Source organism: Dama dama, chromosome 8 (assembly GCF_033118175.1).
Source record: "Dama dama isolate Ldn47 chromosome 8, ASM3311817v1, whole genome shotgun sequence".
NCBI classification, from domain to species: domain Eukaryota; kingdom Metazoa; phylum Chordata; class Mammalia; order Artiodactyla; family Cervidae; genus Dama; species Dama dama.
Window position 1 is genome coordinate 28,227,806 of NC_083688.1, and position 13,317 is coordinate 28,241,122.

The following is a 13,317-nucleotide window of genomic DNA, read 5'->3' on the forward strand; positions in this document are numbered from 1 at the left end:
CATCAGGACCATCTAAGGACCCGGAGTCGGCGGTTGCCTAGAAACGGCCGCTAGCCACCCTCCCTCCCCTGTTTAACTCACCGCCTCAGACTGCCCTGAGTGTATTTCCGGTTCCGGCTGCGGGCCGCAGAAGACATGGCGGTGTCTGCGTCGGCAGCTGCAGGGGATGAGGACTGGTAACTTTGGGGGCATGGGCTTTGGCTGACCGCCTGGATCCGGTCCGGGGGACTAGCGGCAGCCGCGGACGGTCCGTACGGCGGGTGTGTGTGGCGGGGCGAGGGATGAGGGATGTTAAAGACGCTGACATTTCTACTTAAGAGAGTTCTGAGCTGAGGAACGGGTGGGTGGTGGAGGGGCGCTTATCTGCCCGGGAGACTGCATTAGCGCCGGCCTGGCCAGTTCGAGCCGCGCCTTATCTGGTTCGATCATCCGACTTCACCCCGCCCCATTTTCTCTATCTGAAGTGGATTTGCTCAGGGTCCCGGTGCGGGGGAATGCCTGTTTATCAAATCTCTCCCCCATCCCTTATCTCCGGAACCGATATCCTCCAGTCCCCTGTTCCTCATTCCCCTTGAATCAGTCTGTTTCGCTGAGGCTTTTCGCAGCCTCAGCCTTCTCCCTTACCGATAGCACTAATGAGGACTGTTGTTTGAATAAAGCTTTACACCTCACAAAAGCTCTCTTAGGCCTTCTCTTAAGCATTCTTAACAAGGGGACCATAACCTAGAAGGACTCTGAGGTTTGGAAATAGATAAATATGGGTTCACTTCACATTTTATTAGCTATGTGATGCCGACCAGGCCACCTAGCTTCTGTGAGTCAGTGTCCTCAAATGTTAAAAAAAGTGGGTGTGTCATCCACCTCAGAATAGCTGAGAGACTCAAGATGGATTTATAACATACAGAAGCCTCCTTTTCATTAGCAACTCTGTGTTGTAGCACCTGAGGAGACAGCTTGACCTGAAGAGGTAAAATGATTTGCCAAAAGGTACATAGTTATCACTAGGAATCCAGGTTATCTGATTCCAAAACTTATGTTCTTAGTTCTAGGGCATTTTCCAGTTCCCCCTCCCCTTTTTTTCTGTCAGCATCTTACCACCGTCCCATCCCATATCTCACATCCAGAGCCCAAGTCACAGGTAGGGTGTGTGAAGTATTGAAGGACCTCTTGATGGAGGCTGTACCTCAGTGTTTCATTGATTCAGGGAGCCCAGCCAGTGCTGGCCTTTTTTGAGACCTCCTGGATGTGGTTTACAACTTATTTAGGGGGACTTTAATATTCTAAGGGGACACTTTGTGCCATGACAGGGGCAGTATTGATTGTACAGCTAGTCTGTGGTGCTCTAACATTCTGACACTCTTGCCAACCAGAACTACTCAACTGTTATCTACATTATCTATTTTATATATTGTCTGCTTAAGAGTTAAAAAGACTTTTAAACTTTTGAGAATCAATCTTTCTCTGTACACACACACACACACATATCAAGCTAGGGCAACTCTGTTCTTAGTGAAGAAGGGATGAGATATAGGTATGAGAAAGCAAACCAAACATGTATCTTTCCACATATTATCTGGGTAAAGCTGTGCCCTCAAGCCAGTCACTCATCTTCAGTGGCCTTACATCTCCTGTTTCTTTTCAGGAAACGTGTGTCTTCTGATTTACATCAGGACCACAGGATCCTGACCTGGACACGTTGAGCTAGATCAGTCAGACTACAGGGATCATAAATATATTGAGTATTAACTACATCCTTCTGTCTTTCCTTTTATGGGAAAAGGTTATACACAAACAGGAAAAAAAGGGGGACATAGACTAACTACTATAGTCAGAATACTATTAGGCACTTCGCATAAACAAATCAACTTTCATCCTCATGATAACCCTAGAGTGGGTGATAGTATCTATATGTGTTAGACGGGGTAATTCAGGCTGATAGATAAAAGAAACTACTCAGATCACATAGCTGGTAAGTGATTGGTACCTGTTCCTCATTCCAAGGCTGATGGCTCTTCCTTTGCAGCACAGCCTTTACAGCACATAGATCTGTTCTGTTCAGGTTGGTACCTCCTTTGAGGAGGTTTGCAATGACTGATATTGGCAGTGTGCGTAGACTCTGGGATCCATAATGAACAATGATGTAAGGAAAACCAGAAGTGGTACTGGTAACTTTAATGCTAATCAATGAATGTCATATTTCTGGGTCAGGGAGGTGGCCACTAACAGCCAACAGTGCAGTGAAACTTAAAACAGGGAGCTGGACACCTAGCTCTGGTCCCAGTTTTGCCTCCATTAAACCTTTAAATTTGGGCTAGTCTTTTCATCTTTTTGGAAATCTGTTTCCTCATCTTTTGGCAGAAATGATCTCTAAAACTCTGATTCCCATGCTTCCTACCTGGCCACTTGACAAATTAGAAACATTTCCTGAATTTTTATGGAGGTTAGCAATACACTCAGACAGATGGCCATTTTTCTACAAAGCCAGCCTTCATTGACCTTAGTAGGACTTAATATGAAGAGTTGTAACAGTAAGTCAATCTCCCCCTGTCTCTCTAGGGTCCTTCCCTCTGAAGTTGAAGTGTTAGAGTCTATCTACTTGGATGAACTACAGGTGGTTAAAGGAAATGGCAGGTACGTGTTCAACTGGAGAGGGGCAGGAGTCTCCTTGGTAATAAGAGGATTCCATGCAGTATCTGTGAGCCTTGATTCAAAAATATATCTGTCATGTGGACAAACATTGTTCTTTAATCACCCCAAAAGAAAGAGCCTGATGCTCACTTCTTCTGCCCACTTCACTCGCTTGCCATCAAGCACCTGCACAATCACATCCCAGGTCTCCACTTCATCCACCTGCAGGTCGTCGCCATGGGAAATCTACATTACCCTGCACCCTGCCACTGCAGAGGACCAGGATTCCCAGTATGTCTGCTTCACTTTGGTGCTTCAGGTCCCAACACAGGTGAGGCCTCTATGGCAGCAACGGGAGGAAGGGAAGAGGCCTTGGGGGCAGAGGGCTTTAGCAGTAACATGTTATTTTCTCCCTCTAGTATCCCCATGAGGTGCCACAGATCTCTATCCGTAACCCCCGAGGACTCTCAGATGAACAGATCCACAAGTGAGTCGGGCTAGTCAGAGCAGGGAAAACGTGGGAAGCAGCTCAGTCTGGAGAGGGAAGGGGGCAGGCCTCATGTCTGCTTTGCCCTCTCCCGCCAGGATCTCACAGGCGCTGAGCCACGTGGCTGAGGCTGGGCTGGGTACTGCCATGCTCTATGAACTCATCGAGGTAAGAGGTGTGCTAGCCTGCAGAAATAAATATTCTTCCCTTCCAGCTACAGCAGTTTCTCTCAACAGAGGTTATGGGTCGAGAATCTTAAATGTTTGCAGACATTCATTTAGTTCTTGTTCAGGTAAGGCCTAAACTGATCCAGAAAGATGAGACTGTCTTCTGTTTCAAAAACTCTCCCCAAAAGACAGTTCTGTGGCTTCCCCAAGTTGCCTATTCCAGCATCTTGACAAAATTATTTTTCCTCTTTAACTTCTATTTTTCGTGCTTCATCAAGAGTGTGTTTCTTATTCTCCTGGCATTGGCAACTGATAGTAGCTGGAGATCTTGCCTGGAGGGTCTAGCCATAAATGAACATTTGAAGGGTAGTCTGCCATTTCAGTTCAGTTCAGTTGCTTAGTCACGTCTGACTCTTTGCAAACCCAGGGACTGCAGCACACCAGGCCTCCCTGTCCATCACCAACTCCCGGAGTTTACTCAAACTCACGTCCATTGAGTCGGTGATGCCATCCAACCATCTCTTCCTCTGTCATCCCCTTCTCCTGCCTTCAATCTTTCCCAGCATCAGGATCTTTTCCAATGAGTCAGTTCTTCACATCAGGTGGCCAGAGTATTGGAGCTTCAGCATCAGTTCTTCCAATGAATATTCGGGACTGATTTCCTTTAGGATGGACTGGTTGGATTTCGTTGCAGTCCAAGAGACTCAAGAGTCTTCTCCAACACCACAGGTCAAAAGCATCAATTCTTCGGCAGTCAGCTTTCTTTGTAGTCCAACTCTCAAATTGATACATAACTACTGGAAAAGCCATAGCTTTGACTAGACGGACCTTTGTTGGCAAAGTAATATGCCTGTGTTTTAGTATGCTATCTAGGTTGATCATAACTTTTCTTCTAAGGAGCAAGCATCTTTTAATTTCATGGCTGCAGTCACCATCTGCAGTGATTTTGGAGCCCAAAAAAATTAAGTCTGTCACTGTTTCTATTGCTTCCCCATCTATTTGCCATGAAGTGATGGGACTAGATGCCCTGATTTTAGTTTTCTGAATGTTGAGTTTTAAGCCAACTTTTTCACTCTCCTCTTTCACTTTTATAAAGAGGCTCTTTAGTTCTTCACTTTCTGCCATAAGGGTGGTGTCTTCTGCATATCTGAGATTATTGATACTTCTCCCAGCAATCTTGATTCCAGCTTGTGCTTCATCCAGCCCAGCGTTTCTCATGATGTACTCTGCATAAAGTTAAATAAGCAGGGTGACAGTACACAGCCTTGAACTACTCCTTTCCCAATTTGGAACCAGTCTGTTGTTCCATGTCCAGTTCTAACTGTTGCTTCCTGACCTGCATACAGATTTCTCAGGAGGTAGTTCAGGTGGTCTGGTATTCCCGTCTCTTTAAGAATTTTTCACAGTTTGTTGTGATCCACGTTGTGATCCACACAGAGGCTTTGGCATAGTCAATAAAGCAGAAGGTATTTTTCTGGAACTCTTGCTTTTTCGATGATCCAACAGATGTTGGCAATTTGATCTCCTCTGCCTTTGGTTCCTCTGCCTTTTCTAAAACCAGCTTGAACACCTGGAAGTTCACGGTTCACGTACTGTTGAAGCCTGGCTTGGAGAATTTTGAGCATTACTTTACTAGCATGTGAGATAAGTGCAATTGTGCGGTAGTTTAAGCGTTCTTTGGCATTGCCTTTCTTAGGGATTGGAATGAAAACTGACCTTTTCCAGTCCTGTGGCCACTGCTGAGTTTTCCAAATTTGCTGGCATGTTGAGTGCAGCACTTTGACAGCATCATCTTTTAGGATTTGAAATAGCTCAACTGGAATTCCGTCACCTCCACTAGCTTTGTTCGTACTGATGCTTCCTAAGGTCCACTTGACTTCACATTCCAAGATGTCTGGCTCTAGGTGAGTGATCACACCATCATGATTATCTGGGTCATAAAGGTCTTTTTTGTATAGTTCTGTGTATTCTTGCCACCTCTTCTGAATATCTTCTGCTTCTGTTAAGTCCATACCATTTCTGTCCTTTATTGTGCCCATCTTTCCATGAAATGTTCCCTTGGTATCTCTATACTTTTCTTGAAGAGATCTCTGGTAGTCTGCCAATGGAGCTGACTAGAAAGAGTCATGGTTCTTTTCCTCAGAGTTTCTACCCTAATGAAGGAAACAACCCACATGAAATTATGCCTAGAGCTACAAGTTAATATACACAGCTAACTTTTGTTTGAGATCAGAAACACAAATGTAGCCTTGTTTTCCTCTGCTTTCAGTTTTTAAGGAAAATGTTCATAAAAGAATGCAGGTGGGTGGCCTGGAGTCAGAATGGGCATGGAGCACTGTAACATTTCTGAATCAGCCTTCACGATGCAGCTTTGAACTTTGTGGAATTCCAGAGTAGTCGCTATCCAAGTGATAGCGCACATGTGTATTTCATAGCTTGCTGCCTTTCCAATTCTGTGTCTGTTTGGGGTGTCCATGCCTTCCCTTTCTTTCTGAAAGCTGACTCCACAAGAGGCTCATTGAGGGAGAGATACTTAAAGAAAGGCCTCCCAGAAGATGTGAGTTTTACCTGAACACTTTTTTTTTTTGTTTTTCTTTTCATCCCCAGGATGTATTTCAAGTGACTTAATGAGTGGAAAAACAATTGAATTGGGTTTTGGAGCTAGGTAGATTTGCTGGGGAGGGGTGGGGCATAGGGAAGATTGATTCTAAGCAGAGATGATCACCAAGACTGAAATGCATTAACACAAGGCAAACTGGCCCCGTGGGAGACAGCCCCGCCAGTCACTCCTGGGAATAGCTGACAAGCTTCGTTCACCATTCCGGCCCCTGCCTCCCTATTTGAACAGCTTTTTCTCTCCTCTCAGAAAGGGAAGGAAATTCTCACGGATAACAACATCCCCCATGGCCAGTGCGTCATCTGCCTCTATGGTTTCCAGGTGGGTTACTCTCTTGGGACCTGGGGGTCTGCAGGTGACAGACACAGGGGCTCAGTGGAGAGTGCTGACAGTGCCCCCCCCCCCCCCCCCCCCCAGGAGAAGGAGGCCTTTACCAAAACACCCTGTTACCACTATTTCCACTGCCACTGCCTGGCCCGGTACATCCAGCACATGGAGCATGAGCTACAGGCCCAGGGACGGGAGCGAGAGCAGGAACGGCAGCACGCTGCACCTGAGCAGGTCAACTCCTCACCCCTGTTTGCATGACTCACGGCCTTTCTATCCCTCCATTCCAGGGCCGCCTTAGCTTTTTCAGGGTCATAGGTACCTTTGAGATGAATGAAAGTTCACCTCTGTCTAGGAAAAAGAGCATCCTTATATCTACATTAATCATATTGCATGTGGTTTCAGAAGGTTCCCAGACCTCTAGCTCAGCAGCCCCTGCTCTGTCCCCGCTCACTACTGGGTGGGTAGGCCCGTGGCCCTTTGTCCCAAGCCTCCGCAGTTGAGGCTGGCCAGCTGGCGAGTGCCCTGGGCTGGGAAGCAAGGGTGTGATTTTGCCTCTCTTTTCAGAAGGCCGTTGGTGTGCAGTGCCCGGTGTGCAGAGAGCCACTCGTGTATGATCTTGCTTCCCTGAAAGCAGCCCCTGAACCCCAGCAGCCCATGGTAAGAGAACTCTCTTCTAATCTAAATCGAGATCAGTGGCATCTTGTCTGCTTCGAATGGGACTTCTGGAATTGGGCTTAAGCTGCCTGAGCCCCCTTTGTAAAGTGTGGCCCCCAGTAGAAATCTAAAGTTTGTTCCAAATGAGCCCAATCAGTTCAGTTCAGTCGCTCAGTCACGTCTGACTCTTTGTGACCCCATGGACTGCAGCACACCAGGCCTCCCTGTCCATCACCAAATCCCAGAGTTTACCCAAACTCATGTCCAATTAGTTGGTGATGCCATCCAACCATCTCATCCTCTGTTGTCCCCTTCTCTTCCCACCTTCAATCTTTCCCAGCATCAGGGTCTTTTCAAATGAGTCAGCTGTTCTCATCAGGTGGCCAAAGTATTGGAGTTTCAGCTTCAGCATCAGTCCTTCCAATGAACACTCAGGACTGAGCTCCTTTAGGATGGACTGGTTCGATCTTCTTGCAGTCCAAGGGACTCTGAAGAGTCTTCTCCAACACCACAGTTCAAAAGCATCAGTTCTTTAGCGCTGAGCTTTCTTTATAGTCCAGTCTCACATCCATACATGACTACTGGAAAAACCATTGCCTTGACTAGATGGACCTTTGTTGGCAAAGTAATGTCTCTGCTTTTTAATATGCTGTCTAGGGTGGTCATAACTTTTCTTCCAAGGAGTAAGTGTCTTTTAATTTCATGGCTGCACTTCTCCAAGTCTTCTCCAACACAACTTCTCAGTCATGTCCAACTCTTTGTGACCCCATGGACTATACAGTCCATGGAATTCTCCAGGCCAGAATACTGGAGTGGGTAGCCTATCCCTTCTCCAGCGGATCTTCCCAACCCAGGAATCAAACCAGGGTCTCCTGCATTGCAGCCTGATTCTTTACCAACTGAGCTATGAAGGAAGCCCTCTAATGAGCCTAATCCAAGAGATAAAAGCAAGAACCTTGAGCCCATCTCCTGAGGCAGTCTGGAAGAGCAGGGATTTCAGGTCTGCCTTCTGTTTATTCTTCCCTCCGTTCCACTCTGCTCCTTTCCCTCCAGGAGCTGTACCAGCCTGATGCAGAGAGCTTGCGCCAGCAAGAAGAGCGCAAGAGGCTATACCAGAGACAGCAGGAGAGGGGAGGCATCATCGACCTTGAGGCTGAACGTAACCGGTACTTCATCAGCCTTCAGCAGGTGAGAGAAGGGTTTCCCTCTCCTCCCTTGATGACAGTTACCTTCCTAACCAGCACCCTCCTGCCATGGCCCGTGGGTGCGCTTTGCTCTACCCTAGGAGGTCTAGGCTGATGGCAGTCGGCTTGGACTCTGGGCAAGGGTCCTGCAGTTCCCTGCTCTAAGGAACTCTGTCTCTAAGGAATCTCTGTCACTGCCTCTGCTCACTTCCTCCTAGCCTCCTGCACCTTTGGAATCCGAGTCAGCTATAGATGTCTCCAGAGGATCCCACCAGCCCAGCGCCCTTGCCACCGAACCATCCACCACATCAGCTACTCACACTGCCCTGTCAGCACCTCTGCCTGTGGCCTCCCAGTACACATGTGAGAAGACCCCAGGGGCTGTAAAGCTGGGCGAGACCCAGAAAGCTGTGCTCGATCCCCGCCGGGCCAGTCGAGGCCCATGGAGACAGCCTGAACGGAGGCACCTGAAAGGAGGGGAGTGCAATACCCTCAAAGGTACCAGTGACACCCAGGAACTGCAGTCTCCTGAGGGGCCCCTCAAGGAGTCCATGGACCTAAAGTCATGTAACCAAGGGGGTGAAGGTCCTCCCCAAGATAAGGGGCCTGGAGAATGGCAGGGTCCCCCACCCCGCAGGACTCGGGACTGTGCCCACTGGGAACGCGCCAAGAGTCGGACACCGGCTTCTTCCTACCCCCGCCTGCCTCGGGGTCGGGGAGCCTACCGGCCTGGTACTCGAAGAGAACCTGTGAGCCTCGAGTCAGAGGATGGTTCCTAGCAGTACTGTGGGGGGACAGGGAATTGGGTCGGGAGTGGGTAATAAAGAGATTGGCCTTGTTTGGCTTTCCTTACTCGGCAGTGCCTAACCCGTGAAGCGTGGCTCTTTCTAAATTTCTAGGAAGACGAGCATGCCAGAGTAGCCCCAGTTTTGTTCTGAAGTCTCTTCTAAGAGATCGAGGTCTAGATAAAGGAAGAGTAATATCTCAGCCAGAATAGCGGGTTCCAAGGAAAACTAGAAGAGGCCAACATTTAAGCAGACTATGCAGGCCCCACCCTGCTACATAAGCCACTGTGCATGCGGCCGCATCTCTGTCTATATGTATTTGAATACCTTAGGTGGGGGATAGTACTACAGTCTATCTTTCCCATTTTGTCTTAGGGAGGCTGTGTCCCTAGTATTTGTATACGTGGATACCTGAGGGTCCCTGGAGGTATCTATGTTTACAGCCCCAGGCTTTTACTCAAGTGCCAACACGGGGAGGTAAGAGGGAAGTCAGACACTAGAGTAGCTTGGCAGGTGTTTATTAATCTCCTGGAGGAGAAGAAAGCTAGGCACAGCCTGGTTGTCAGCTCCGCAGAGATTCTGCATTCTGAATGGCCCCTACAGGGTCATTTTTATACAGCATGAAGTGGCCCTGCACCTGGGCAGGACTGATCTGCGTTGTAGCTTGAAGGACACGGTCTGCAAAGGTCTCAGCGAGGGAAGTTGCTTGCCTGGGGTAGAACCTCTGGAACATCTGGGTCAGCTGCCAGCGTGAGCAGTGGCCCACGTACTCCTTCATGTCTACTCGCCCGGGGCGTATCAGGGCAGGGTCGAGCCTAAAAGGAGAAGGCAGTGAAAGCAGTCGTGAGCAGCAGTGCCACTGGCACCCCCCAAAATGGTTCCTCCAAAACTCCTGATCCTCCAGAGACGCTGAGTCTTGCCTCCAGGTCTGAATACCTCACTCCTTACCTGTCGACATGGTTGGTGGTCATGAATACTATGCGTGCTTCGGTGGAAGCCACACCGTCCAGGGCGTTGAGCAGCCCACTGAAGGTGAGCCGGCCTAGACCTTGGTACTTTATTGGGTCTGGAGGAAGGCAGAGAGGAAGCGTGAGTGAGCACAGCCCTGCTTCAAATTAGCATCCCTCTCTGCTCCCTGCCTACCGTGCCCCCCTACTTATCCCTGTCTCCAGTGGACTCTGATTGCTAACCCAGGTGTCCTCCACCTGCTCTCTGGATTTCTCCTTTCTTTCACTGTTGCTCATTTAGAAATACCCCCTCTCCCCACCTGTGCCGTGAACACCCCCCTCACTCACTCTCGGCGGCCAGGTCTCGACTGAGAAAGGCAGCATCCACGTCCTCCAAGAGCACCAGGCTCTGCTGTGGGGCCACGCTCAGCAGGTGGTTGAGCCGGTCATCTGAGAGACTGGAGTCTGTGAGACTCAGCAGGCAGATGCTATGCTGCAGTTCCCCAGCCAAGGCTGTGCTATGGAGGAGAGGTGATAGGTAATTGGCAAGCTGGGAACTGGTCCTTGGGTCTAACTGCTTGTTCCTCCCAGTACTAGCTTTGAATCCGAGGCCTAACCCTTCTATCACCTCACACTGTTGTTCCATGTGCCTCATGTTTTCCTGTTCCCCACATTTGTTTCCCTTTCCAGCCCCACCAGCCCACTTTCTCTCCAGTTTGAGGGTTAAGAGAAGTTTGACTCTACTCACATAAAACTGCTCTTTCCACAACCAGGGGGCCCATAGAGTAGGTAGCCACGTCTGTAGGGAATGCCTAGGAATACACCCAGGATGATCATCAAGACAAATGAATCATGTACTCTGCGCCAGATGTCCACACTCATCCCCAACCCTGCTCCCTGGAGGCCTGATGGCCTTGGCATTGGAAGAAATCATTCCTTTTAGGCAACCTTTATTTCCCCTTCATCTATGGGGATGAGGATAGAGCTTTATATGTGCCCCACCTGGCCACCAAGACCTCAGCTGCTTCTCACCTCTGTCAGTGTACCACTTGGGGTTATCAATGAATTCCCGGATGTCTCTGACAATTCGGTCAGTTAGACCCTGTTCGAGAACCACAGAATTCAGAGGCCGCCGCCGGCGTGGATAGCCAAAGGGGCGCCATTCAGAGCCCACAGCAGTATACATCACTGTCTTCCCTTCCTCCTGCTGCAGAGCTAGTTCTCGAGCTGGGAGGGGGAAGATGAAACAAAACCCATAATTACCCTTTGCCATGCTACTAGGCAGAACTGTGCCCAAACGGTCCCCTGGCCCTGCTCCCATGGGCCCAGATCCTCCTATTTGGCCTCTCCAAGCTTCTCTTCCTTTGATGTCAAATACTCCATCCCTGCAACTGCCACCCCCTACCCCCCAAAAGGCTGTCTATGCCATCCCATACCTTCCTCTAGGATGTTGAAGAAAACTTTTCGGTCAGTGCCCAGAGCCGTGAAGGTGACAGATTCCCAAGGAGTCCCCGTTTGCAGGTCTATCATCTGCATCTCTCGGCTCCGTTCCACCCGGATCCATTTCCCCTGATACCTGAGTAAGAACAAGCAAAATGAGGTGAACAAGCAGGCCAAGTCCACCTCCTCTCATTCTCCTTTTCCACTCTCAGAGCCCTCTCTGGCTTCCAGCCTTACCAGATAAAGTGGTTTCCAGGGCTGGGGACAAATTCAAACTTAGTGGAGATGCGGCCACTCTCGTGCTGAAGGTACGACGTCTCGACGCTGAGGTGCTGAGTTCGGGTACTGTGGCGGGTGAGCCAGCTAAGCAACCAGGCATAGCTCCGGTCTCGAGCAGGGACTTCCAGTGTGATCATGTAATGGCGCCGGAATGCCACCAAGCCCAGTTGGGCGCCCTTCCGGGCCAGGGCCAGGGCAGTGCCCAAACCCACCAGCCCAAATCCAGCCCCAAAGTAGGGATTGTCCTTCAGGGCCAGAACAAAGTCTGAGAGGGGCATCTTGAAAGGAAAACACTGAACCTCACGGGCCCCGAGGCATTTTCAAGACCTGGAGATGGGGAGCAGTAGAGATGGGATAAAGCACAACATTAGTTTAAAAAAAAGGACTCAAATTCTTCTCCCACCCCACAGAAGCTGGGAGAGGAATGACAGGTCAGTATTACAATGTGCTTCAGTATCTTCCCTTCGTGGGGTGGGGCTGGTGCTGGACCCAAGGGATGAGACTCTGAGCCATTTGTCTCATTTTGCCTTTTATTATCCTGTTTCATACCTGTGTCCTGCCAGATGACTATTCTGGAGATTCCTTAAATTTGACTGAACGATATAACTGACTTCAGGATAATAGGTGGACAGCATTTTTGTGGTTCCTGGGACCAGCTGAGATAGAAAGGGGCCAACTGGCCAGAATGAGCAGGGGATGAAGAAGTTACTCTCTTCTGTCAACCTGTCAATATCCTCATGCCTTGTTATCCCGGAATATGTTCTCCAGGTATCCTCTCATCTACTTTACATGCTAATACCCTGTTAGCCCTGCAATTACCTCCCACCTAAACTGTCTTCAAAATTAATTTTAATTCTTGAAGTGGCATCTTAGTGGATCTCCACTTTGGTCATGCTTCATTCACCAAACTGCTGCTACACAGGGGTCGATTTTTCTTCATAAGGCTCTGCTTCAATGCCATTAGTTTTCCCTCCTCCAACACCTCCAATGACTGGCTCTCAACAGGTCTCTGAATTAGGTGAAAACTCCTCTGCCTCCACAACACGGGGCCCACGTAGCTTTAATGGCTTAGTTCCCAATACTCTCTGTTGAACAAATATACAAGCCTCCTTCCTCCTTGACTCGGAATGGCCATTTTATTTCCCCCGATCTCTACAGAGTTCAAATCACGCCCATCTGCTACCTTCTCCACGGAGATATCCCCGAATTCCACCCCCCGCCCCGCGATAAAATGTGACTGGGCCTGATTCTAGGCTGTAAGATCCCGAAGGGGTAGGAGGTCAAATCGTTTCTAGCACACTTCACTCGACCCCCCGCCGGTTTGCTGTATGCCGGCACGCAGTACGGTGAATTGACAGCAGTGACCTCTGCTGAAGCTCAGAACAGGATCCAGAATTCCAAAATTTCTATGCGTGGAAGGTCACAGACAAAGTCCTTTCCGCTCCCGGTCCTTGTCGGACGCCCAGAAGCCTCCTGCCGAACCCGCTCCACACCCCAGCTCGCGCGTCCAGCAGCGTGGTTTGCAGCAATCGCTCACTCCTCCCCCTTACCGCCATGACTCTCTGGCCCTTCCTCTCGATGGTTTCACCCCTCGGCTCTTTGGGGACTCTCCACTTGGCTTCGCCCCCGAGTTCTTTCATCTACTTCCCGTCACTCCCACCGAGACGGCCACACCACTCTGCTCCACAACTCTCGATGGTATTCTTCGGGCTTCAAGGCCACGGGCGGTGAGGGCGGGGGCGGGGCGGGGGGGCGGAAAACGATAGGAAGAACCATAGAGAGAGTACTCCACCAGCCTC

At 49.5% G+C, this 13,317-nt stretch overlaps 2 protein-coding genes across 6 annotated transcripts; one reads left to right on the top strand and one right to left on the bottom strand.

Moving 5' to 3' along the window:
* The first annotated feature begins 102 nt into the window (after positions 1-102).
* On the top strand, positions 103-8,919 carry RNF25 (ring finger protein 25). 3 transcript variants are annotated; one of them, XM_061148733.1, is made up of 10 exons: positions 103-176; positions 2,557-2,631; positions 2,857-2,959; positions 3,048-3,115; positions 3,214-3,283; positions 6,149-6,220; positions 6,317-6,460; positions 6,794-6,886; positions 7,937-8,071; positions 8,286-8,919. In XM_061148733.1, the coding sequence occupies exons 1-10, from the start codon at positions 136-138 to the stop codon at positions 8,844-8,846; spliced, it is 1,362 nt and encodes a 453-aa protein (XP_061004716.1). In that variant the 5' UTR covers positions 103-135; the 3' UTR covers positions 8,847-8,919. The 3 variants fall into 3 exon arrangements, with proteins under 3 accessions (XP_061004716.1, XP_061004717.1, XP_061004718.1); XM_061148734.1 differs by having other exon boundaries at positions 6,797-6,886; XM_061148735.1 differs by lacking the exon at positions 6,317-6,460.
* A 435-nt stretch (positions 8,920-9,354) lies between these two features.
* On the bottom strand, positions 9,355-13,256 carry LOC133060866 (mitochondrial chaperone BCS1). Of its 3 annotated transcripts, none has more exons than XM_061148736.1 (8): positions 13,069-13,256; positions 11,477-11,845; positions 11,236-11,375; positions 10,832-11,026; positions 10,548-10,611; positions 10,148-10,317; positions 9,801-9,918; positions 9,355-9,667 (listed from the first exon to the last, which is right to left on the bottom strand). In XM_061148736.1, the coding sequence occupies exons 2-8, from the start codon at positions 11,794-11,796 to the stop codon at positions 9,415-9,417; spliced, it is 1,260 nt and encodes a 419-aa protein (XP_061004719.1). In that variant the 5' UTR covers positions 11,797-11,845; positions 13,069-13,256; the 3' UTR covers positions 9,355-9,414. The 3 variants fall into 3 exon arrangements, with proteins under 3 accessions (XP_061004719.1, XP_061004720.1, XP_061004721.1); XM_061148737.1 differs by lacking the exon at positions 13,069-13,256 and adding an exon at positions 12,884-13,062; XM_061148738.1 differs by lacking the exon at positions 13,069-13,256 and adding an exon at positions 12,068-12,812.
* Positions 13,257-13,317: the final 61 nt, after the last annotated feature.